The 25,070-nt window shown below is 49.7% G+C and overlaps 5 protein-coding genes across 5 annotated transcripts; 3 read left to right on the top strand and 2 right to left on the bottom strand.

The window, feature by feature from the left end:
• Positions 1-208: 208 nt before the first annotated feature.
• BDV37DRAFT_281171 (Zn(II)2Cys6 transcription factor) lies at positions 209-2,375 on the top strand (the record flags this gene model as incomplete). The annotated part of the gene is made up of 9 exons (XM_032086765.1): positions 209-219; positions 296-324; positions 376-570; positions 637-953; positions 1,015-1,282; positions 1,341-1,799; positions 1,860-1,966; positions 2,017-2,116; positions 2,239-2,375. 9 exons carry the CDS (start codon positions 209-211, stop codon positions 2,373-2,375), a joined length of 1,623 nt encoding a protein of 540 aa, XP_031943581.1.
• A 2,813-nt stretch (positions 2,376-5,188) lies between these two features.
• Positions 5,189-10,514, bottom strand: BDV37DRAFT_270151 (putative C6 transcription factor (War1); the record flags this gene model as incomplete). Its single annotated transcript, XM_032084504.1, has 6 exons — positions 5,189-5,665; positions 5,750-6,309; positions 6,361-6,641; positions 6,695-8,106; positions 8,872-9,498; positions 9,567-10,514. The coding sequence occupies 6 exons, from the start codon at positions 10,512-10,514 to the stop codon at positions 5,189-5,191; spliced, it is 4,305 nt and encodes a 1,434-aa protein (XP_031943580.1).
• Positions 10,515-11,206: 692 nt separating this feature from the next.
• Positions 11,207-15,523, bottom strand: BDV37DRAFT_68969 (uncharacterized protein). Its single transcript, XM_032091071.1, has 3 exons — positions 14,857-15,523; positions 13,410-14,793; positions 11,207-13,332 (listed from the first exon to the last, which is right to left on the bottom strand). Exons 1-3 carry the CDS (start codon positions 15,432-15,434, stop codon positions 11,899-11,901), a joined length of 3,396 nt encoding a protein of 1,131 aa, XP_031943579.1. The 5' UTR covers positions 15,435-15,523; the 3' UTR covers positions 11,207-11,898.
• A 310-nt stretch (positions 15,524-15,833) lies between these two features.
• Positions 15,834-17,018, top strand: BDV37DRAFT_243498 (uncharacterized protein). The gene is made up of 2 exons (XM_032081446.1): positions 15,834-16,275; positions 16,383-17,018. Exons 1-2 carry the CDS (start codon positions 16,023-16,025, stop codon positions 16,658-16,660), a joined length of 531 nt encoding a protein of 176 aa, XP_031943578.1. The 5' UTR covers positions 15,834-16,022; the 3' UTR covers positions 16,661-17,018.
• Positions 17,019-20,907: 3,889 nt separating this feature from the next.
• BDV37DRAFT_68899 (uncharacterized protein) lies at positions 20,908-25,069 on the top strand. Its single transcript, XM_032091070.1, has 5 exons — positions 20,908-24,069; positions 24,119-24,316; positions 24,370-24,421; positions 24,475-24,821; positions 24,881-25,069. The coding sequence occupies exons 1-5, from the start codon at positions 21,222-21,224 to the stop codon at positions 24,952-24,954; spliced, it is 3,519 nt and encodes a 1,172-aa protein (XP_031943577.1). The 5' UTR covers positions 20,908-21,221; the 3' UTR covers positions 24,955-25,069.
• The last annotated feature ends 1 nt before the right edge of the window (position 25,070 follows it).

Here is a 25,070-nt window from a genome sequence, read left to right as displayed (position 1 = left end):
GTACGACTTATCACGATAACTTGTCACTGACGCGGTCACGTTTAGCCTCACCTTAGCGTCCGTGACCTTTCCCACTCCTTCTCCTCTCTGCTTATGCCCGCTTTATATGACTCGTTGTCCGTTGCCTTCCCCGGCGTTGATGTTCTCTCTGCTGATTCATGGCTGTTGCGGGTATCTCTAGCCGAGAAACAGCTTTGAGTATATCGTAATGAGGGGATGGTGAGTCCGGAGGCAACCAATCTTGCTCCTTTTCGCCGCGCCAGCCGCTTGTCTAACGCTTGCACCCTGCTTACAGTCTTACATGTCGCCAGCGCCATCTGAAATGTAACCCATTCACCTGCCTCAACCGTCCAGAACCCTAACATTACGCTTTAGGTGACAAGACTGGGGCCGTGTGCTTACGTTGTCAACGATCGGGCCGGCAGTGCATTCCTGCACCATCGAAACCAGAGGAGGTTACTTTTCGACACGGCCAGAATCCATCCTTGCGGCCTAAAGGGCCTCCTCGTTATGGAGAAAGCGACTTAGCATTTCCAGATGATCAAATCTGGGTTAATACACCCCCTGAAGGTGCGTTTTATCTTCAGGTTAATGTTGCAGATGGTGGGAGGCCGACGCATACTAACCGCCCCGCAGTTGCTTTTGAAGACGAGACAGACCGTACAGCGGCCGACTACCACGTTGTGCAATCTGGAGCGTCTTCATTGTACCTGAAGAAAGCCTCTGAACGTCGATTGTCAACCTCGGTGTCGACGTTGCCACCATCAACATCTTCCCTCCTGTCCCCTGCTCTTTCTCCGGGAGGTCCGGAGTCGTTCCAATCGCTGCCTGATTTCCCCCACGGCACGATCAATAACCTGCTGCCGGCAGACACTATGGGAGATCACCAGAAACTGGGCAACCTGAATGAGGCCTTTCTCCTTCGACACTTCCGAAGAACAATCGGTGCATGGGTGCTGAACACTTCTGCCGAGCTAGAAATAGGAGCATCGCTAATGTTGGTTATATATGCAGATGGATGTATGCGACCATGAGAGGCACTTCTCAGTGGATGTGGTCGAACGAGCACCTTCGTCCTCCCTACTGTTGTATGCCTGCTTAGCTACCGCCGCCCGTCACCTCTCTCAAACGAACAACTCAGTCCCGCCAAACGCTGCAGATCAATACCACGAGCAATGCATTGCAATTCTACTGCCCGTGGTGGAAAACACTGACTTTAAAATTAACATCGAGGTACTTCTCGCCTCGACAGTGATACTACGCTGTTTTGAACAACTTTCTTGTGGGTGAATACCAGATGTATCTTGAGTGAGTGTAGTGTTTACTGACAAATTCCGCAGCTTGTGCCCTGTCGCAAGACCTACAACGACACCTCTTGGCTGGTTCAGTGTACATCGGTTCTCATGTCGATTGTGCGTTTTCTGGTGGTCTTGCAGAGGCGTCGTTCTGGGCCTTTGTGATGCAGGATGTGCAGTTCGCATTGGCGACCCGAAGCCCTCTGCGTTTGACCATTGGCCCTTTCGAAGAAAGGCTACGCCTCGCCTGGGAATACCGTAGCGCCAAAACCGACCGGGATTGGGCCCATCGAGCTCTATGGCTGCTAGCCCAGACTATTAACTACTGCTATGAACCAAGTAGCCCGGCTCACTTGAGTTCCGTTCTTTGGGATGTCCTGAAAAAGAAAATTTGTGATTGGGAGATGCGATGGCCAGATAGCTTCCGGCCATTACATTTCTCTCCTGCCACTACAAGCCTTGGGAGACCCTTTCCTGTTGTTTGGTTTACCAGCGCATCACACGGTATGTTCTCGGTCTATCATCGCCTGTATACAGTTACATTGACAGCTAATGCTCAAGCAGCTACCGCAGCGCAACAGATATGCATGGCCAAAGCTTTGATACATGAGTATGAGTTGAGAACTCATCAGTTCGCGGCTAGCCCAAATCAAGGTCGCAAGTTAATCGAGGTTGTTCTAGAACTCCACAACTGAAAACATATTACTGACTATAAACATAGAATGCTATCGTGAGAAACCTGAATATCGTTTTAGGCATTGCCCTTTCGGCCGACGATGACCCTCCCGTTCGCATCATGGCCTGCCATGCGCTGTCTGCTTGTAAGTGCATCACGACAAACCTTGGATCCCATTGCATTGTGGTACCCTTTGTTAGAAGGCCGCTACTCAACACTTCAGGGGTCATACGCTGTTTAGTCGCTAGTGTACTAACCCATCAATAGGCGGCTCCTGGATACGTGACCCACTAGCGCAAGCGTGTCTTTTAGACCTACTTCGACGGACAGAAGCAGAGAACGGATGGCCATGGACATCTCTGGCGCAAGCACTAAGTCAAAGCTGGCGTATGACAGCGGAATAGAACGGCTGCCATGGTACACATTTTACGTCAAGCGTGCCCTTCCACACATACACTTTCCTCTTCTTGTCCTATATAGTTAGCGCACTCAGACAGAGTTACATGTAATGTCGACACAATTATTCCCAACAGACGAGTCTAGTGAGGCAAGATCTAACGAGCCTAAAATCCACACGACGACAAGCGGGATAGACCCAAGCTAAACTATTTGCTCTAGGGCGATTTGGGGCTCTCGCCGTTGCTTCGCATCCCCACCCTCGTGGGAGCCGTGTGGGGACACTTCCATATGCCGCAATGCAGAAAAGCCTTAGCCCAACTGAGTCCGAAGCAGTACTTTGGAAGTACTACGTAGTACATGGTCTATTTTTGTGGAGCTTTGGTTCGTTTTCTTCGGCGGCCCCAGCCGCCGGGCTTATTGTGCATCTAGGCTGCGACATGGTAGCTTATCTGGGCCAAGGACACGCGTGGGTTCGGTTTTGTTATGTACCTAGAAAGGCCCCCCTTACGTATGCGATTACCGAAAGTAGTCAACCGATAGAGAAGCAGAAGGATCGATACTTTCCCACACCCAAGGGGCTTATGGCTCCGGAGGCTCAAAACCCCTCACACAAATATAGAAAGTGAGGTCTTACCCGGCGTTGCTGAGGCTTCTTCAGGTATAACAGGCTCTTCTATAAGGTTCTACTAACCATATACTTCATAGCGTGGATTCTACCCCCTTTACACCCCCTTTACGAACACATCTGATATGATATGACCAACCTTGACGATAATAGCCCGTTTCAACGTCATATTCTGCATCCATTCATGTAGCTGCTAAACTAGTCTGCAGAGACCAACCGATAGCAGTATGAAGCATTACGAAGCATCATGTAACCATCCAGGACCGGATCGGCAACACGTCATGTCCAGCTATACTGGCTAATCCCCAAGGGTGGTATACATGATATACCCTCTCCTTCCTTGCCACTCCATTCTCGGTAACTAATTACGAAGGGTACATACATGAGCGAAGCGCACCCTAATCGTCGAAACCCAATAGGAGAAAAACACAAAGACGAGCAGGAGCCTTTCGCCTGTACCCTGAGCAAAAGCAAACCCCCCACATACCGAAGCTCCTTCGTATGCGCCACATCATCTCCAGTACGGATCCCCGGAATGTGCTCCGGCGCTTTTGTGAATAATTATCCAAGCTCCGAAAGGATGACAGGCTGCATCGGATCTAGATCCGCGACCACCCCGTTGATGAATATACTTCCACTGCCGGTGCCGAAATACCTTAAACCTTATATATTACATGAACTTAATTTTGTTTTTCCTGCCCCGGGTTTGTTTTCCGCCAAATCCGGTGCTCGGGTCGTTTCACCATCGACGTTTTGACTTTCCTATAACACACCTTATTATGAGTTGCAGGTAATTGGAGTGATCAAGATAATCTCCATGGTATGGAGTACACTCCATTCGATCGTATACTTTTGCCCTACATCACCGTCAACAATCTGGATCACCAACCGGAATGCCCGGTACCAATAGGAAAAAGGACAACGATATCCAAGTGGAGTATCAATACCACCACCTCCTACCTACTCCAACTCATTAAACAACCTCGTAAACATTCCCATACACCCCCCCCCCCCCCACGCCATCGTTCCAACCAACATACATCCGAGTAATACCCGGCTCACGGGACCATAGACTAAAACCTTAGTCCACAACCCGAGTCCGAGTTTCGACACTAAGATAGTCAAACTGTGGACAAAATTCAGGGTCAGGTCCCCACACGCAACGAAACAGAAACCCAAATCCGAAAAAAGCAAAATGTGAAAACAGGCTCACCCTAAATCCTTCTCTTCCTTATTTGGATCTAGTCCGAACCGTGGTTGCAGGGTAGCTGGACCCTGTTCAAGGGAAGCCCCGACACTAACTGAGATGGCCAAGAACTCCAAGTATCTAGCTAGATAATCGTCTCAATGAGCTATTTTCCTGCGATACTAAAATCGTCAGTTGACTAATCATTATCAATAATAGATTACTATTCTCTTCCTCGAATATTTTTTTTAACCATTAGCTAAGTAATTAAGTAATATCTCACAAAACAAATTAAACATATAATTATAGAGTATACTAAACTAAATCTATATACCGAGACGACCCGTTCTACTCCAACTCTATGTGGCGGTCACGTGCTCTTGGGGTCATGGCCAACACCGTCGGGGAATATAAATTCCCCGCTGACTAAGTCCGAGAGGGATGTCATTGGTTGGTGGGAAAATAGGATAAGGTTTGTGGTTACGTGTATTTTGGGTTTGAGTTTGGGGCGAATGCTTTTTTTTACCTTTCTTCTCTTAGTTTCTGCGTTTCTTTTATTTTAATCTTGACTTTATTTTGGGTTCGGGTTTAATTCCCTGGTTCATTTAGTGTCGTTGTTTCATCGGGGTAATCTTCATTTAGGTTAGGGGTTTAGTATTAGGTTATTTAGTTTGGTTTGGTTTGTTTGTTTGTTTGTTCTGTAGTTCATTGTGGGATGTATGTCCTAATTTTCGTTTGATGTTTTCGGGTTATACATTGACAGGAGAAGAGGGTATCATATCAAGAGCGTATGGATGTATGTACACAGTGGGAAGCATGGTTCACCGAGGGAGAAATAGAGATATTTGTGCAAATCAACAAGCTCCACATGCCGTGCAAGACAGGGAGCACGCGGGGGGGACGGGAGGTGTAGAACCACCCACCGCCCGCGTCTGAGTCGCAAAGAGTATATATAGACGACGACGAAGACTGACACGCCACCGAGGGTTGATACGAGTGTATCCACATTAATAATATCCGGTCCCCTCAGTTGGCAGAGGCAGGTTGAAGAACCCGTCTCCCAGCATATTCTCCAGCGCATACAGGTTCTCGGGCTCAAACCCCACCTGCATTCCTAACTCCGGCACGAAGAAACCCTGCACCGGCCACGGCATCGCCATGCTGCTGTTTACCGAGGGATCTGGGTATCCTGAGGCGGGAATATCCTGGTAGGTTGACGTCAAGGGGGGATAGAATTGCCGGGTGGGAGCTGGGTACTGGGCCCAGGGGTCTGAATCCGTCGTTGCTGGGGCAGGACTTGGGCCTAGAGAAGGTTGTGGTTGCGATACAAGGTCTGAAGAGGGGGTTTGGCTGACCGGCCCGGAGGCTGGGGGAGTGTAGTCGGCGGTCGATGGAGGACATAGGCCCTGGCCTGAGCTAGGGCGGTTCTGTGGTTCGCCCATGGCAACTTCGCTCAAGAGGTGGAGAGGAGTCGTGCCCGTGTTCTTCTAGAGCCATCAGCTATGTTACAGGAGGCTTCGGGCAGGCATAGCGAATACATCGAACGAGAAAAACGGGGTCCAACTAACCTTTTGGTATTTCTCTGCGGCTGTTTGAAAGGCAGCCTTCTCATTGCCACAGTTCATTGGGCGCAGTCCACCACTGAAAGCATCTCTCATAGCTAGTCCATGGTCCTTGCGCTTTAGAAACCACCCACGAAGCATGCTCAATACCACCGAGAACTTGGCTGGAGTCCGGCCCCCGGCCTGCTCGCCGGCCCTGGTGTAGTGCTCGATCACGCGGTCGAGGTAGTATTCAGTCTTTAGACTAGCGACATCGATCACCTGGCCGATACGTGTTTCCGGTGAGGAGACAATAGAGTAAAGTTTTATCAATGCAACAACCGTAAAAGATGTCCGAGCCAGGGCAAAAACGGGCAGAGAGATGAGATCCCTGATGTCAACGGAGCAGATGGTATCTATAGCTTGATGAATGGAAGTAAGACAGGTGCTCAATGCATTCATATGGGCGGCGCTTGTCGGGCTGGAATGGTCGTCGCCTGGCGACTTCTGATCCTCGCTGTAATCCACGTGCATGGCGCCCTCGTGAAGATAGAGGTTGACGATATATTCAGCCTGCGTAAATATGGCTGGTCGCTCGTCAGCAAAAGACATAGGGAGAGGACGCCGTGCGAACTTACGAAAGTCACTCGGTCCTCGCTCTCTCCGGAGCTGCTCAAGCTGTTTTTCAAACACTTTGAGCGTGTACTGAACCTTGGGCTCCGAGAAGGCAACAATGGACCCAGTATCGTCAGGGCAGAACTGCTGATGAATCTCCTCGATTATATGCACTAACTTGGCCCATTGTATCATCACCTTGTCTGAAGGTAATGCATCGGATGACTTCTCCAGTATTTCTATGCACTCATCCATATACGGAGTCCAGCGTACTAGAAGGGTGCGTCGCAAGGAGGCAGCAACCCTACAGATATTAGAAGCCATTCCTTACAGCCAGTCTCGAAGGGGGTTGCTTACTGCACAGCTAGAAAATAACAACCTAGCCACGCCCGTCTAGCCTCCGCCGAATCAGGGTCCTGCGAAGGTGACTTTTTTAATATGAGGTCTTTGACCAAGGTCCATGGACGGTTCTTTGGCATCGGCCTACGGTACATCCCAATATCCATAGCTATTGTCACAGCCATATGAGTCAACTGGTAAAACTTTAGCTCTTCAAAGTGGTCCGGCGGGATATACCAGTTGCAGGTCACGAGAAGTCCCTGAATTAAATCCAGTGACTTTTCGCCTTTAACAACGACACGTTCCGCAATGGCCCTGTAGAAGTCTTCAATAAGTGGAATCTGTAATTCTGGCTGGATAGGCCCCACGGCTGTAGCGATAATGGCATGGAGTAACACCGGTTTGATCTTCCGGATATCTGCCATCGTGGTTCCAGGAGGAAAGACCACCATCGGGATATGGGGCGCCATATGTTCCACATATCTGGCGAAAGCTTCCGATGCAACGGCCGCACTCACTAGGCCTCGGTCAATCACATCGACGGGCTCGTTTGCTACGCTTGGTTTCGGCGCTGTGGTATCTGAGCCGGAGCTTGGACGAGTATGCCACTGCCGAGACGTATTATCTAAGATCTGCTCTGTAACAGGGCTTGGAGCACGATAGAATGAGGGTGCTGCCAGACCACTGTCCCTGGAGTCCTTGATCTCCCCACTATGTCGCCGTTTGTTCCCTGCTAGACCGGTGGGGGAGCCTAGAGGTACAGAACCAGTCGATGTGCTATGAGTTGGTCCCAACCATCGTCTTCCAGAATGCTCCTCACGGGGCGGACATGGATATGCTGCCTGTAGCGTCGGTCCACTGCCCTGAGAGGCCTGTAGGCTTGCCGTCAGCGCGTCAATCTTCCGCTCCAGTTCCGCGACGCGACTATCCGTCTTCTTTTGGCGTCGACGCGTTGGGACCGTAACGACACAGGATCTTCCAGCCTTGGCACACCGTTTACAGGATGCGTTCGGGTTGGTCATGTCAGGTTCGCACCGGACTTTCAATTGCCGACATGATTCACATGCACGTGGTCGTTTCAGCTCGGAGTAAGGGTCGTTTGGGTCGATCGATTCGAGCCTCTGTGTACCACTAATGATGCTTCCAGGGCTCGATTGGTATAGAGCATGAGTGGTTGGAGGTTGCGTGGCCGAGGTGCCGTAGTAGCTGGGGCCGCTAGAGGTCGATGTCGCAGAATGTAGCTGTTCATTCGGTGAGATCTGGGAAGGAGGGTCAGGATATTCATTCGTCGGATGGGAAGACAGAGTAGCGGGATCGGCTTGTCGAGTGGCAGGTGACGGAAGGTAAGCATGGTTCGTTCCGACTCCCTCTGGAGGGCTGTTATCGCTGCCCGGACGCAGGCGCGGATCGATCTCCATCAGTTGCGGGGACTGGAGTGGATATGTCACCGTCAGCACGTCGGCCTCTTGACCGCAGCAACATGATGATGAGGAGTGCGATGAGGATTGTTCTCGAAACCAGCAGGCGACGCAGAAGGACAGGGATTTGCGAAGGTAGATCAACCGGAACAGACAGTAATACGACTTACCTGAGAGCAGTTAGACTGTGGAACGATGTATGTCTGTTGATGGAGCTGCTGGCGTGCAGTCGGCAGAATCGGCGGCCGATGACCGACAGCGGTTGATCGGTTGCCACTAGTCTGTTTTGGGCTGCTCCCACACTATGCCCGAATGATGTAAGTGCTAGGTAGTCGGTACCTAGTACTACAGTAACACCGCTTTATGAGAATTAACTCTACATCCTATTCTCACCTACAAATTACGCGCAGATCTACCTGTCATCGACTGTGGACTGCGAACTGCGCACTGCGCAAAGGATGTATCCATACCGCCGTAGGATATAGAGATATAGATCTGAGATAACAAGTCGAAAGTGAACAAACATATCATGGTATAGAGTAAAATGCCATCTGTAGATTGCCAAAAAGGGAGATATCAATGAACGCCCGCTCGAACGGTTGCGAAAGAGATATCCAGCATGGAATTCGAGTCACAAACCAACCAACGCCATATTGCCAACTCAAGGTGATGAGAAGAGAAGAGTCCGCGGGGACAGAGGTAAAAAGATACGAAACAGCTAGAGAGTGAGAACCCAGAAAGTAAGCCTATCCAAATCGCTCAGGACACTTTATGTACCGGGCACTCCTTCTTTCGCTCAAACCATTCAACAATGCACCTTTTGTGGAACTTGCAGAGACATTCCAGTCGGACCAACGGCTGGCCAACTTCATACTCCTCCATGCAAATAGTGCACTCCTGCGCATTGCCATCATGCCCAAGGCAATCCTTCTCGGTAGCCGTGTAGGCGAGCATTCGCACAGGTGTTGAAGACTGCGCAATGGGACTGCTACTGTGGGAGGACGAGCGCGCTCGGGAACCATGATTTTCGATGCACTGTCTAATATGTGCCTCCCGAGCATCCTCGTTCCCGCTCGCTCCCAAAGGCGGGAAAACATGGTCACAAATAGGGCAAAGATCTCGCTCATCCACACGGCGATGGGGAGTAGAGATAGGTAGACGTATCTCTTGGTCGGGAGATGTAGCGAACGACGGTCCAGCCGATATCATCGCGCTGCCTGGTGCCAGTGGAAGAGGCCGTCCCGATGCAATCGTAGACGGGGCAAATCGAGCTGCTGATAAAGAACCGTGCTCCATTGGCCGTTCTTGGAAACGCGATCCTAAGGAACCCCCGAAGCCACCGTACAAATGATAGTCACCTGACCCCACTGTCCTGCGGGCTGAGCGAGTAGAGAAATTGTCGGGCTACAATATAATTATGATCAATTAGTCATGGAAACATTAACCGATACAAACAAGGTTAAGCAACTTACGATCGAGGCGTACGGTGGATGGCGGGTGGGTGATGATAGAGAATGGTAAGGACGATGACGGGATTGGTTGACTGATGCACTAAAACCACCCCGTATATAATCCACACCTGACTGTGGCTCGCCTGGAGCCCGAATGGTTGTATATCCACGCGGTGGTTCTGGGTTCGGGTCCGGAACACAAGGGTTGCATAAGCGCACCTCCTCGCCACCTCCAAGAGCCGGGTTAAGGGCTGTGGGTGATTGGGCCGAGTCACTTTCTTCTAGATCAATGAGCGGCGCTACACGTGGAGGCATCAGCGTGGATGCACGGGAACGATTGGTGTCTGGCGGATGGACAATAAATTGTCTCGGAATGGTGATCCGGTGAGGTGAACATGACGCACATACCACCCGTCCACATTTGCGACAGTGATGTTTCCTGTACCAGAAACTGAAGGGTGTTCGACAGATCGGACAACTCGTTACCTCCGAGTCAGGCTGCCACCGCGGCCGTATATATTCTAGATAATCATTTCCCGCTCGTGACCAGGAGGTTCGGCGGTCATTTGACCGCTGAGGACGATGGTCCGGTGGCGAAAATGACAAGTCTATAGGCGTGGAGTAGGACGCACCAGGCGCAGAGCTTTCGGGTCGCATAGACGACGTCGCGCTGGGAATAGACCTGCTATCCATTTGTGCTGTCATCCGCCCTCCCGATTCAGTCGCACTGCCGGATACCGACTGTCTCGACCAAACATCTCCCTCCGCATTGACTAATCTTCTTTTCCGATCCGGGCCAGTTACAGTGGAGCGCCTTCTCCCAGAGCGTCTGTCAAAAGCAGGACCAGCCTCGCTTGTCATGGCGGTATCGGAGGTCGCATGGGGTCTGAATCGATGCCCCAGGGCGGAATATGCGGTAGAAGCACCTACTGGTGCAGAAGCCGGGACAGAACTTGACGACGACGACATCAACCAAGGATGTTGAGTGGACAACGAATTCAACGTTGGCCGTTTTACTATCGCTGGAGAAATCAACCTCCGCCGTTTAGATGACGGGCCGTCATGGACTGGGTGGCGCGACGATTCCAGGGTGAAGAACACGAAAGTACAGAAGTAACGAAGACGGACACAAACACTTAGAGAGATTTGTTTCGTTGAAGGGAATAGAATGCAGGGGCGAGAAAAAAAAAGGGACGACAAGGGGTGACCGAGTCAGTAATCAAGGGCTCTTATCAAGTACGGTTCAGGGCGGAGAGGGAGTTTCTTAAGATTCGGAGTTGATGGCACTAATAACAGTCAAAAGTAAAAGTGACTCGAGGCGTGGGTGTCTCGTGACACCACAAATACAGACGCTAGAGGGAGAAATAAAGAAGAAGGAACGAGAATTGCACGATGAATTTACGCTGAAAAGGAATACGAAGTGAAGGCAAAAGAGAAAAGGCGCAGAAAGAAAAGAGGGTGTGAGAGTCAAGGTTAGTTGGCAAGTGTGCCTTACGATTAAACCGCCTCTCCTATTATTCTGCGCCGCGGGGCAACTGAAAAAAGTGGCGGTCCAACTTTCTAAGGCACCAAACACCCACGACGCCGTGTGACCTCCGAAAAAATTTTAAATCCCGGGTGAAAGCTGTTTATAAATATGCTGCAATTTTTCAACCTCTAGGGTCAGATGCCCCTTGCTGAGGTAAAGAAGAACCTTCCACTTCTCAAGGCAGCTCTATGGGTTCTCTGCGAAACTTTGATACCGATAGTGTTTGCCACTTCGGCTTATCATAACCGATACTGATCCACTTTGGCTTCTGGATGGATAACCCATGATAACGAATTCGATTCAACCTTGTAAATTTTGGGGCTATATAACTAGAAAGGACTATCCATCATGCCAGTCGAGCTGACCAACCCTAATCTCACGGCAGTTAAAAAGAACTATTCCCGAATACTTCATACATGAATTGAACGCTCCACAATATACAAGACGAAGAGCTTCTGAATTAGAAGGCTTTTCCCGATCACGATTAGCTGTTTTTACAGGCACAATGGAATGCCATCGAATTAAAGATAGAGGAAGTAGGGCAGGGGAAAAAAATAAAGAGAGAAAAATAAAAATGGTAGGACGAGCAGGTATTTTGCAAGTCGTGATGTATATGTAACGGGGATCCAAACGTATTTCAGAACGCCAGGTACAGCTCTTTTCCGATGACACAGAACGAATAATAGTAAAGGAAATTCGTCACCTTGATATCAAGTACAAATAGAACAGCGCAAGATATACACGCTGTCGGATCGACGGATATATCGTTAGGATAGAAGTGCAACTTGGTGCACTAAAGACAGTGCTTCACTTGGAGCACAGGGCTTAATGACTTCCGTCGGGATGGTGCGGCTCATCAACGAGCTCGGCGGCACTACCAGTGAAGGATGGTTCATCCGGACTCGCTTCATGAATATAGTCCCGGGTGCGATGCTGGGCAACGTATCCCATGCTTGAGGGCCGCTCGGTACCGTTCCCGTGCTGCCGGCTTGAGGACGTGGACGCAGTTGTTGAGGCTATAGAGAAGTTGCGATCCCGTGAAGGGGAACTGGCAGCACTGAACGGCAATCGGCCGGTACCTGATGAGGAAGGATGCAACTGGGGGGCCGGGTAATGGGCCTCCTCCGAAACAGCTTTAGTAACAACGGGAAGAGATCTATGAGATGCAGTGTCATCTTCTATAGCTAACGACCGAGAATCACGCCGAGAAGGTCGCGAAGGCTGTGGGGCTCCTGAAGGTGAGCTATGTTGGGAGCCTATGCGACTGGGCAGCTCAATAGCGCCGCCGGACTCCACTTGAGGCAGGCTTATCAGCACCTCACCGGTTCGGTTGTTGTCATCGCTATCTGTATCTGGATATGATCGGTCGCTTCCTGATACTCGACGACTGTGCCCTGCGGTGGCCTGTTCGTCAGGCTCATCTCGGTATGGCTCGTGGACATCATCCCCTTCCGGAAGCAGACCAGGCGGGGGTGCCCTTGCGCTGCGAACAACTTCGAATCCTTTGCCGCTTTCTTTAGTCTTCCCTCGGAACAGATTGCGGAAGAAGCCGGTGGCAGACGATACAGGTCCAGTGGGATCTGCAGGGCCAGTCTTCAGCTTACGCGTACCACTTTGCGACAGTGGCGGACCCCGGACACGGTAATAGAAGTCGACCTCGCGCACAGCGTAATCTTTGCGGGACTGTCGAGGATCGTCCAGATCGAGATCGTCTTTCGGCGCAGGAATGTAGGCTGGCACGGGTGTGCCACGCTCAGACATGGGACCCTCCATTATATCATCTTCGGCGTCACTGCCTGCTCGTTGCCGACCGCCCGTTCTACCTTTCTCTCCTCCACTCATATCCACTCTCTTATTGCGAGGCCTTGGAGGTCGGTAATACGGGTCGTGCGCTTGCATGGCGAAAAGAGGACCGCTTTTCGGAGAATTACTTCCTGTTGTCTGGTAGCCTGCACCCTGGAAAGTAGGGTTGCCACCAGGCGTGGTGGGTGTAAATAGACCACTGCTATTGGCTCGACTATGGGTACCTCCATGGGCACTGCCCGACTCGTAGAAGGCGCTGGTTCTGCCCTCACTCGCGGCTGCCCGATTGAGAAGCATTGCTGAACTTCCCGAAAGGCTTCTGGGCCGTGACCCGTCAAACTGAGAAGACAGTCGCTCGTCGGTGTGTGCTAGCATCGCAGCCTCGGAGCCCATGCTTTGGCGAGTTCCAACACTCCGTCTTGGCGTACGCCGTGAGAGTTGCCGCATACCGAATACCTAGATCATTGTCAGTCTAGCACTCAGACGAGAAGAGCTACGCTTGGAAAAGAAGGAGTCCATAATACTGTACATACCTTGACGAGGCCACCACGGGTAACACCACCTTCATAGCCTCCAGCACCGGCGAGTCGAGCTATAACTTCAACCAAAGTTTGCAGGGCGTTCAAAAAGAACCCAAAAACTAGAACGACTGCGTGTAGGAAGAGGATAACGTAGCCTATCCAACCGCGAGCAGCCTGAGACACGCCTAAAGAAGGGACAAAAACGACGCTTAAGAGGATGGTGAGAAACCGCACAATCGAGAAACAGGCGTGGTAAAGGTTCATAGACGTCGGCGAAGGAAATGGGCGGAAAGCAACAAGCGTCAAAATGGCAACAACTTCACAAATCGCCAGGAGCACTATTTGAGCAATCCCTGAAGGTTGAAGTGCACCAATGGCGACGCCGCGGGCAAACGACAGGAAGAGAGATACCACAGTAAAAGCGGCCGCATCATCGCAGAAAGTGTTGTACAGTGGACCATACAACAACACCGTCGGCAGATCATCGAAGAGGTACGATTTGGGACGCGTGCTCGCAATCAACCGAATGACCCAGATTGCAAAAGCTATCATGATGAGAATGACCACGACGGCTAGAGCCACAGAGTATGCTGGGGATTGTCTAGCGATAACCAGTTGGAAAAAGGAGAGTGAAATGAGCGGTAAGAATAGATAATTACAGACGATTCGAATGACGTTGCCAACAGTGAACGGCATATTCTTAGAACGTAGGTCTTCCTCGGGAATATTGGCAAGTTCACGATGAAGCCACCGAAATGCAAAGGCGAGCTGGATGATAAGCGTGATCGCGACAACAACCGCGAGTAACCATATTATCATCCCCGGCCAGATGTCCCGCGCCGACTCCATTCCAACATATTGTTGTAGAGCGTCCAGCCCATAAGTGCCATTCACAGTGTATACACCATCCTTTACAGGATTCCGCTCATTCCCGGGACTTAGAAAGCTCTGGTTAAACATGAGGGTTGACCACGCAACCTGACTCACCACCGGTTGATAATAACCGGGATAGTTAAGCGACAATGCTCCTGTCAACACCGCGAATTGCATATACTGTAGGCAGTCCCCAAACCCTGGTGTTACCAGGCGAAGGACATCTTCATCGCGGCCATAATTGCTTGTCCAATGAAAGGGGTCCGTAGTGCCCCATGGACTATATATTGCAGCGGTTACGGTCGCGACTCCCACGAGAATCAGGATGACAAGGGGCACATAAGCTAGCGCGCTTTTCAGGGCCGATCCAAGGTCTGGAGTGACATCAACCGATATACATCCCAGCTCAGTGGCCGCTGCATCGCCAGACTTGATTAAGAGAGTTGACGACAGGGTTGCAAAGCGGTATGACGAAAGCATGTCATGTTGGACAGAGAAAGAGCGTAAGGAACTCAAGTCGCTCCTAAGAGTATTTACAACATCTAGTTAGTCAACAATGTTTTGGACAGTAGGGCTGAATACTCACGCATTGGCGTAGAAAACAGGTCCCAGCGGGCACTCTCCTTGGATGGTAGCATCGCAGAACCTAGTTGGACCAGAGTATGGGGAGAAGCTAACCACGTCAATAGTCGTTATCAGAGTACTGTATTTGTTGTTGGCCGTATTCAGGTCCACTATCTTTCCCACTGTTGCGTTCTGGTTTGCCCACTGCGGATCATCGGGGGATGGATACGATGAAGACTGGTCGGCGGTCCCAGAAACATTACCGTATACCGTGATGTTTAAGTTGTGCAGAGAATTCGTTAAGTCGAACTTCACGGACACGTCGAGCGGGACAAATTGGAGTTTCTGTGGGTTCGATGCGATAGTGGGCGCAGGTAAGCAATTGTCGAAGTTCACCAGAGCAGCATAGGTTGGAGACACCAGCATCACCAACAGTAGCATCAATATCCACGCTATCCCCCCGCCATCGGACCGAATCCAACGTCGTCGCGACGATCGCAAGCTATCCCACTCACCCCGTAACAGAAACGATAGCTGTTCGTGTTTGGAAACCCCAGGTGCGCGTCGGTCATGCCATCTCGCCAGTTGGTCTACACACATCACGATCGTCAGGTATATGTAGGATGACCTCCTTGGGGAGGTCAGCCCCCTCGTAGACGATTTAATCCACGTTGTCCAACCAAGATCCGAGGATTTCTGAAGCTATCAGCGTCTGCCTAATCGGCTCGGTAAAGCCGCAACCTTCCAGATGAACAGAGCGAACGGGAACAATCCGGGGGGGGAGGATCGATTTGCAGGGAGGGTGGCGAAATAAGGAATCGCTATCAAAGGGCCAAATAAGAATAGGAGTAAACTACTCCTCTAACTGCCCCAAAATGGAAATGTAGGGGATAGGGACCATAACTCCGAGAGTTGGCGGCGGGGAAGGGATTTCCAGGTCCAAAAAGCGCAGGCGGAGGTAAACAGTGAAGGGGAGCCTGGCACTCACTGTATGGCGGGCCGATAGGGATCTTTTTTTTGGCCTTTTTTTTTTTTTTTCTTTTCGTTACACAAATGAGCGCATTTACCGGTACGAGCCACAAGACAGAAAGGAAAAAAGAAAAACAAGGTTGGAAATTGATTGGAATGTGAAGGCCAAAAAGCTTCCGTCGAATAGACCCGAAACCAACTGCTGACGGGGACTGCGCCATGTTTGTTCCCTTTGCTTCAAGCCCAATCAATGGATTGGGTGCTGTGGCTTTTGATGCTAAACTTGGAAACACTAAAACCAGTTCGAAGGAAAAGCCCACATCCACATCCCAAACCACCACAACAACTCATCCTCACCACCCAACGGTCGTATCAGCCTCTTTCTCAGCCCACTCGTGTCTCAGCCATGTCACTATTATTACCTACCACCACGGAATTTCGATTTCGCTTAGTCCTATTGTTGTTACTATTGGTATTATGACCATTACGTTATATGGCCACTGTGGAATGATTTTCCCTTTGAAGAAGATGAGGGATGTACTGTGTAGTTTGATATCTATTCTAACTCCGGTTTCACAGAGTCTGAGGATCGGTCGATAGTCGATAGAGTCGATCGAACTCCCACTGTCTATGGTGACCAACCAGAATTAACCGGCTCTGGACCCTCGTATGGATACCTCTTACGGAACCCACTTACTAGTCGACTTAGCTTAGTGCTCACGGTGGAAACTCCAAGAAGAGAGGTTATGGTCGCTGTCAGAGGAATTTATGCGTCAAATTATTCTATCGACCGCAAATCCTCCTTGCTGATGATGCCGAAATCCATTGGTCGCTGCCCCTCGTGTTTTTTCCTGTGATGGGCTACCTACAAGTTTGCATGCATGTGAGTGGGCTCGAAAGCAACTGAACATGCGTAAGATCAGTTTTCCCGGCGATCGTATTCTTCAAAAACAAAACATCGTTGTGCTACCATGTCAGAGAGTGGATTGAAGCTCAGATATATATTGCTTTCCCCGACATCGGGAATGGGACATTGACTGTATGCCCTCAGTTTATTCGACAAGCTCCCGAGGCGCATGTTAAAGATTTTCTGTCTGTGCTGTAAATGCGTTTGTATCTCTGGTAGTCTGAATTTCTCGATTTATTGCACGTGCTAGATCCGGAGCTGTATTAAATGTGTCATGCTTAGAAATTTCAACCGTTGCTACTATAGCCCTGCTAAAACCACTGAAAACAGAGAGAGCCAAAGAGTTGGTGGATTCTTGTTCTCGGCGTTCTAATTACTACTTCCCAGTGATTGATTGGTGTTTAATCATCTAAGCATTGACAATCAGCCGTGTAAACATAGTAACCGTTAATGACCAACTACATAACTATTCAACGGTATCAAATCGGCTTGGTACTAACACTTTGTCTCCTTGCATCGGGTTGTATATAAACTTCAATTGAATGATGCCGCTCTGCATACAGAGCACCAACCACTGCAAAACGCTGCTTCTACAGCCAAAGATCTTTCCACAGCGCTCCCATGTTTGTTGAATGGGAATTTCTGTCCCTCTTCTTAATTAAGGGGTTCAAAATGTCGCTGCCTACTGCATATGTATTGGACGCTCCCAACATGTTAGCGCCGTGGACCACACCTGGGGAAGCGACAAGACGGGCAAACCGCAATCGGGAGATGTGTTGGCTCTTAAAACTTAGTATGGCAAAGTGACTACATATGTACGTATGTACATACGTACACTTCCCAGAACATGGAATCGAACCAAACTACTCGTGTTTGTTCTTTATTCTTTTCTTTTCGTTTTTATTTCTTTAGGTCGAGCCTAAGGCGAATTACCATATATCGCATATAGTCCATATATAATTTTAATTATAAGAATACTTTTTCTCAAAAGAATAAAACATAATAAAACCCACAATACTTCTTCCTCAATCCAAAGCTCATGTACTGTGTGCAATAAGATCGTTTTAAGGTGTCAACATTAACTGTAACGACACGACCCATCCAAGATGACAACTGTCAAGAGGACGTTAAACCTTTACGAAACTATTCCTTACCATTAAGTATGAACTCTGACCCTACCTCGCCTCCTGAAGAGGTCCAAGATATGCCATGACATGACTAGCGGATTGTGGTTTGCCATTCAAAGTTATGTGGCTAGTTATCGGCCGCAGAATGCGCCGGGAAGGATGGAAGAGGAAAGCCGAGGTTATGGACAGACACCTACCGATCTTGGCTCATTTGATACTCGGCTCCTTTGGAAACCAGGCACTGGACATGATGCCTTTTAGGGCGCATCGTTGGCGGGTCTCCATAGGGGCGTTGCCGTCAGCAAGGGATCGATCATACCCTACTTGTGTTCTTTTGGTACTTTTTCTTTTTTCTTGATGGGTTTACGTGACCGAGGAGCTCCGTAGGTAGAAGGGCGCTCCAAGAAGACAATCAAAGCTCATGGTATACGGCTAGATTACAAGAAGTGTGAATGTGAGAGGACCGTTTCCCTGTTGGCTTTTCCCTCATAAGTGAATAAAAATTGTCCCTGCCAAGCTTTTGCTGTCATCCATCAAAGACATGTCTGGTGTTTCAGGGCTCACCCCATGCCAGATCAGTAGTCTGTCAAAGGAGTTTCAGATGTAGTAGCATAGAACAGGGCTAGTATGACTTCTAGCTGTTTGAACTTTGGTGTGAAATTTTTTGTGGCTTGCGCTGTCGCTCTGGAAATATCCAGATGGTAAGACATTATCACTATGGAATTATAGCTCGGGTATTAAGTGATACGAAATAGAGGGACGTGCCCAGTGTTAATTGATCAAATTTAATGTGACGTTATTTGGCTCATTCGCGTACTAACCGCGGGAATAAGCCAGCTCATAGCATGTCAATCATTCGGACCTGGAGGGAATTTTTTGTTTACTTACGATTGTCCTCTAATGGAAGAAAATGAAGGATCTGAAAAAAAAAAAAAAAAAAATCAAAAAATCAAAAAATAAACAACTCCATAATAAATAATAATAATAAAAATAAAATAAAATAAAATAATAAAATAAGCGAACATCAACGTGGCGGGACCGTCATTGAATTGCAACATCGTCCGCGGTGCCCACTGAGACCCCCATCGATCTTTTCCTCGGCCCTAGGCATCCATGGTTAACTTGGAATTGTCCTAGTAAGAGGGTAGCTAGCTCTGTAGGGTTTCAAGGTTGGATTGTTTCAAATGAGGGTGTTCTTCTAGGTGTATATATCTTGTCATCTGGTCTGTATGTATGGACATATGTTATGTCATGAACCCTGGATATCAAATGATGAATCGGACAATGGGAGTTTCCATCTCTTTCACCCCCTAGCATGGGCGCTTCCTCCAAGGTTAGGGCGGCTTTTTGGGGTCGTCAGCGGTCCACTCGATAATCAGCAACTTTGTCCCAAAGGGGGTTAGAGCAATGCGGGGCCCATGCCAGATAGGTCTAGTGTTGTTTCAAGATGAGGGCTTGTGAAAGTCCAGGAGGGGAGTGGGACTGTTTCATGATTGGTTCAGAGACGGGAAAATGGTGAATGTGTTCAAGTTCCCTTGATAAAGCGGCAGGGATTCCGGTAAACTTACAGCTACTAATGATGGATGGTCCTACTAAGTACTTCTAGTATGGAGTAAATATCAACTACCATTCTTGCATTGTGTAGGGACCATGTCAGTTCCCGTGATCCATTTTAATCTAGTCGCACGACCCCATAGGTAGGGGTTTCACTTGCCGCTCGTGTGATGACCAGTGGCCTTCAGTTGGCTTGACCATATTATTATTTTATCCCAAGGGTACATAGTGGTCGAGGAGGTTGGGAGGATCTTCTCCTGAGACATGAATAGCTGGCGGTTTTAGAAAGAGGCGGTGCAGGAATCCTGAGTGCTTAAGATTACGCGAATCATGGGACCTGGTTGCAAGTAAAGGATACCTACCTAACCTAAGGTTAGGGTCCCCTGTAGGAGTACGTACTATTGCGAACCTACAGTAAGTCCAATCTATTTGCTTGAACTCTGACATTGCGGTATGGTATGTATGGAGTATGTATGTATGTAATTAAATGACAGTGTCTTCTCCCGGACAGAGCCCACGTGATCATCATTCAACAATTAAACAATCATCCTTCGTCTCGTTTTCTGGTATTTCCTACTGCTCTGACTAGTCCTAAATAGTAGGATTATTATTAAAAAAAAATGAAAAAGTGTAAGACATTCTCATTTTATGAAAACCGATGTGCATTAGGAACGAACCATTGTGCGTAGAGAATGATAAGGCTAAACCATTACCGTCCGGAATGTAATCTAGTGTAGGATAGTCGGTCGAATGTGAATGGCTGGATAGTCTTGAGATTGGGGAGTTCCCTGACTTAGTATTGCGGAGAAGCGGCCTTAGGCCAAGTTTACTGTCCACCCAGTCAGTATTACAGCAAGTTTACCCGCCTTTCGGTCGGCGACATGTTTAATAGCACGGAGGTCGTACCATGTCCACTTTCATACTCCCTCGCGCGGCCTTTTCCTCTGGCTCTCTTCTCGATTTCTTTCTTTCTTTCTTTGTCTTCTCTAACTTACTATTCGTAGTATCCATTTGTTCTGAAGAGCGAGTTTCTCCTTCTTCGCCGTCTACAGCCGTCCGAGGAACAAAGAGAGCTGCTGGCTCAGCTTGATACTTTATCGTCTGTCACTTACTCAATAGCCCACTTCCTCCTCCACTTCCACTCCAGATACTCCCCCCTCGTGCGCAATTGGGGCGCGGGACTTCAGCAGATTTATCTAAACGCCTTGGACCTTAGGTTTGTCTAGCTCCATGGCCTAATTTCCATGCTCCCCCTGAGCACTGCTCTAATGCCGCTTGGTCGCCAACTCCGTCTGTGAATGGTCGTTCTAATTGATTGGTTTTGGCAGATCGCCGGTCCCCTACTCCACTAAACAACGAAGGCAATCACGCCTGTCTCCTAGCCCCCGATAGTACCAGTTCACCTGGTGACGAATTTCTGCGCTGGAAGCTGTCCGACCCTGAGCGTTTTATTATCACCTCTCGCCTCCCCGTTCCGCCTGGACTCCCCGATCGCTCTCAAACAACATTTTCCTGGGACAGGATAACGTTCTCCCAGGGTAACAGCCGTTCTTCTACCCCGCCGCTCCTTGTCATCCTTGGCTGTTCTCCGAGTCGCAATTCCTTAAATCTCCCTGGACCTGAAAGGCATTTGCGTGACCACACCAAATCGCAACGCTAGGACTAGCTTAGTCCCCCTGTCGATCCCCTGTCGGCGCACAAGCACTATAACGTCAGATTTGGCGGGGGAAAGTACAGACAAGGCCTAAAGACCCTTATCGTCTGATCTTACCAAACTTGCCATGCTTCTATAGAACACGATACCAACTATCAGTGACAAACATAGTGAATATGTCTACAGATGACCCTTTCGCCTTCTTGGGTGACACCAAAGCCACTCCCCAGCGGAAACCGACTACGAAACCTCGATGGCGAGAAAAACTATTTTCGAAGGATAAACAAAGTAAGGGCGCGGTTGACGGCGGTGGCAGGGGTGGGGGTGCGACTGACCAGCAGATTGAGTCGTTTCTAGCCCCCGTTCGTTCGAATACTGTATCGTATGGATCTCATGGAGCTCACTCGACTGCTGGGGCTTCGCGGGGACTTCCAACGCCACGTTTAGATGTCTCACAACGGTGGCAGTCGTCGTCATCCCAAGATGTTTCAGAAGCCTCTCCCATCGCGAAACCCGCTTCGGCTACCGATAGCTACCCATCGATGAGCTTTCCAAGGGCTCCCCCGAAAAACCCCGCTCGGAAAGGCCTGCGAGTCAAGTTCACTGAGAGGGCGCCCGAGCTGATCGGCGAGGGTGGTGACGAATCGGAAACGCCCACGGTGGTGATATCCAAGAATCGCAATCGTCAAAACAGTCACGGGTCAAGTCAACAAGGAGACAGACTGGATTCTCGTCAACCAACACTCCCTCAGCTTCACCTCGATACCTCTTTGGGAGGCGGGTTTGCATCACGGCATCAGCGTACGAACACGCAAGACAAGATCAACCCCGCAGCGACCAAGCCGTTGTTTTTACAGAGTCCTCAGGATTCGGATTTTCTCATGACACTAAACATGGGCCAGCCCGGGTCTCGCTTGTCATTCCGAGCGTCGCCAGAATCCAGTACGTTTGCACAGCGAGTCCGGGATAGGATGCAAGCTGAGGAAGGTCGTGCTCTGCAACATCGTTATCAAGATCCCCCGTCACCGAGTAATGACAATAAGGAAGGGCAAGGGCCGATCCCATTGGCCCCAGTGGCCCCAGCAGTGCCCGATAGTCCAAGCTCCGAGTATGAAACGCCTCCGATTTCAGAAGACGAGGCCGAACCAGAAGCCAACCCTTTCCGAAGCCCTGCCAGCCCCCCATCGCGAGGACCAGTTTCTCCGCCGATTGAGCCTACATTACCTTCTGGCCTCACCCCCGCTAGTGTGACGATGAGCACCTCGCCTCCAAAACCGCTGCCTCCTTCGAGGGACTCTGCCATGGATAGCCCAGGTCGCCCAAGCAGTCGAGACAGTCGTGACGCTCCACGAAACCCTCAAGTTCCCAAGATGTCCTTACGATCTATCGCTAACCAGTTTGGTGACGCTGCTTTCACGGACCTTAAGACTTTTGTAGCGCAGCACGAAAGCCTCATTAGACATGATGCAGAGAGGAAGAAGTCCTTGATGGAGTATTCGCTCACAGAGTGGGTGAGGGCTGCAGTATGGTGGTTTATGCGCGGGAAGAAAACACTTGAGGTGTACGCACGATCTCGCCCCTCGAGCTCCGGTTCCAGCCCGCAGCAGTCAAGCTCTACGGAAACCGCGAAACAGGCCGTGGTTGATCTTGGTAAAGCATTGTGGATATGTGAAAACGTTATTCCTAAACACAACGAGTTAGCCCGTTACGGCGCGATGAGCGTCGACGCCTTGCTAGCAGTAGCAAACACAACCAACGACAAACGCTTAGCTGACCTCCTGGGCTTGCACCAAACGATCTTAAATCACTTGCGCTCTTTGGCGATGTCTATCAAAAGGAACAATATTATTACCTCAATTGATGCCACAGGCGGTGCAGGAATCCAGGCTGACACGAGTATGTGGTTAAAGTATCCTGCCTTTGCTCCAGATGTCTCAGCCATCCTTTCTGGCACTGCCACGAGGTCTATGTTGGTCGACAAATCTGGAGAAGGGCCGAATCTGGTACAGACTATGCCACTAGGTGATACAAGCCGATATTTCAGCTATGGAAGCATGTTTGTGAAGGTTATGGTGAGCTCAAGTGAGGATGGTACTCACCATAACGAACCTCTGCCGTGCGTATTGTCAATTATCCGTGACCGGGCCGACTGGTACGTGTTCGCCTCAATTACCAGTCAGAATGAATTGGTCAATGTCATGATACAGTCAGATAAGAAAAAGGGCCCTACATGGAAAGATGTGCACTGGCGCGTGCGATCAAGCTTTATGCAGGTAAAACTTCCCCGTGGGTTCCAGTTGGATGTTATGTTCCAAGAGGATGATTTCAAAAATCTGTGGAACATTGTGCAATATACACAGCAAACCGAAGCTAGTTTGCAGCCGAAATCCGATGAGACTACGATCTATGAAACAACCCTGAAGGTTTTCCAATACATGGATCCTAGCAAGAGCAAGGCGTTCCCTGCCGAACCTATTGAGCGCTGCCGCGTTCGGCTGTTTGAGCGCTCCATGACCGTGACCGAGGGCACTGGTAGCCGCGAATTACACCAAGGCTACCGTATCGCAGTTCTCACAAGCCCCAAGGTCAAGACGCTCAGTAACGTAAGCCACATCATTGGTCATAATGCACCAATCGTGTTTGGTCTTCTCAGAGGCGAAGATGGAGCACCGGCTCTCATGCTCAAAGTCAAACAGGATGGCAGGAGTCGTTCCATGCTAATGACATTTCACGACGTCGAGGAGCGTAGTGTCCTGCATTCTCTCCTACTTGGGATGACAACCAAAGAAGGGGAGATTAAGACACCTGACATTCCTATCCGCGCCTACTCGATCGAACAGCCAGCTGATCGATTCAACGGTCAGCCGGAAACAGCCCACTTACAATTTCCTGCTGGTAGTGTGTCGGTTATTGACCAGGAGCACGCTTTTGTCGACCATCAATATGGCCCAACTATTCTCTCCGAACATCTACGGGCTTTCGTGGCGACAGAATGGGGATCTGTAACGGACCGTATCAACCTTGGTATGCCGCATAGTCCGGTCTCGCTGAGCTACTGCTAATACTGCGTTAGGGCCTGGCGAGTTGAAATTGGGTCTGGAAATCAACAACCGTACGGGCCTTAGTCTGTACCGGCCCGGACAACATGATCTGACCGTTTCAATCGCCGAGAATCTCACCACTCCTGAAATGCCAGACCGTTTTGCGGATTTCATGCAGGTCGCGATGGTGAAGCCAATGGTCCGCCGGTTTGACTTTGCGACTGTCAAAGGTACTTATTCTTGCCAAGCAGCGCTTATCCTACCTAGTTACTGACTTTAGCAGACCTCCACAAGTTTGAAGCCGCTGTCACGGGATTCAACGTGCTATACGACGGGTATGATAAATTTTCTTTGTTGCGCAGGTCTCACCAAAGACTAACGGAGACAGTATTGCTACTTCGTTCACGATATCACGACGCCGCATGGTGGTCCCAATCACGAAGAAGTGGGAATCAACTAGAGCCCGGATTCAAGTGGTTCAACATGACAAGGTTATACAATTGATAGCGTTCTTGAATGACTTCCACCATGGAAAGTGCATGAACTTTGTACTCAAAGGCACCGATGTATACGAAAACTTCACCCGCTCGGGCAAGTTTTGCATTAAGCTGTGTGATGCCAAGTTTGCGCTACCAAAAACCGGCGATGATCCCATGTCTAGTTTCATCTGCTTGGACATGCCCGATTTCCCTAGCGAGAATGATGATATTTCGATTGGCTTCGATTCTGAAGCTGGTATGATTTGTCCCCCCCCCCGACGGAATGGTAGGCTGCGCTAACACTTTCCGATCTAGACCGAGCCAATCTGCATGCTGCTCTTCCAGGATCGTCTCGGGAAGCATCTCGAATGAGTTCTCTTCGGCGGTAAACCCGCGTCTACCAAATGACACTGTATCTATGTGGCCACCATTGATGACTTGTATATATGATATGAATATCACGCAATTGAACGGCGGACCCACGTGTCACGTGTCACCCCTCTCT

Source organism: Aspergillus pseudonomiae (assembly GCF_009193645.1).
Source record: "Aspergillus pseudonomiae strain CBS 119388 unplaced genomic scaffold BDV37scaffold_18, whole genome shotgun sequence".
Taxonomy (NCBI): Eukaryota; Fungi; Ascomycota; class Eurotiomycetes; order Eurotiales; family Aspergillaceae; genus Aspergillus; species Aspergillus pseudonomiae.
Note: the sequence above shows the minus strand (reverse complement) of the source record. Positions and strands in the feature narration are given on the sequence as shown.

Bases quoted from the DNA above. Each gene is read 5' to 3' on its own strand.
- BDV37DRAFT_68899 (XM_032091070.1), top strand. From the start codon at position 21,222: ATGTCTACAGATGACCCTTTCGCCTTCTTGGGTGACACCAAAGCCACT. The intron at 24,070-24,118 runs GTATGCCGCATA...ATACTGCGTTAG, and splicing joins AACGGACCGTATCAACCTTG to GGCCTGGCGAGTTGAAATTG. The intron at 24,422-24,474 runs GTATGATAAATT...TAACGGAGACAG, and splicing joins TTCAACGTGCTATACGACGG to TATTGCTACTTCGTTCACGA.
- BDV37DRAFT_243498 (XM_032081446.1), top strand. From the start codon at position 16,023: ATGTTTGTTCCCTTTGCTTCAAGCCCAATCAATGGATTGGGTGCTGTG. The intron at 16,276-16,382 runs GTATTATGACCA...CCGGTTTCACAG, and splicing joins TCCTATTGTTGTTACTATTG to AGTCTGAGGATCGGTCGATA.
- BDV37DRAFT_68969 (XM_032091071.1), bottom strand. From the start codon at position 15,434: ATGTGTGTAGACCAACTGGCGAGATGGCATGACCGACGCGCACCTGGG. The intron at 14,794-14,856 runs GTGAGTATTCAG...AAATACTCTTAG, and splicing joins CCTGTTTTCTACGCCAATGC to GAGCGACTTGAGTTCCTTAC. The intron at 13,333-13,409 runs GTATGTACAGTA...ACAATGATCTAG, and splicing joins CCCGTGGTGGCCTCGTCAAG to GTATTCGGTATGCGGCAACT.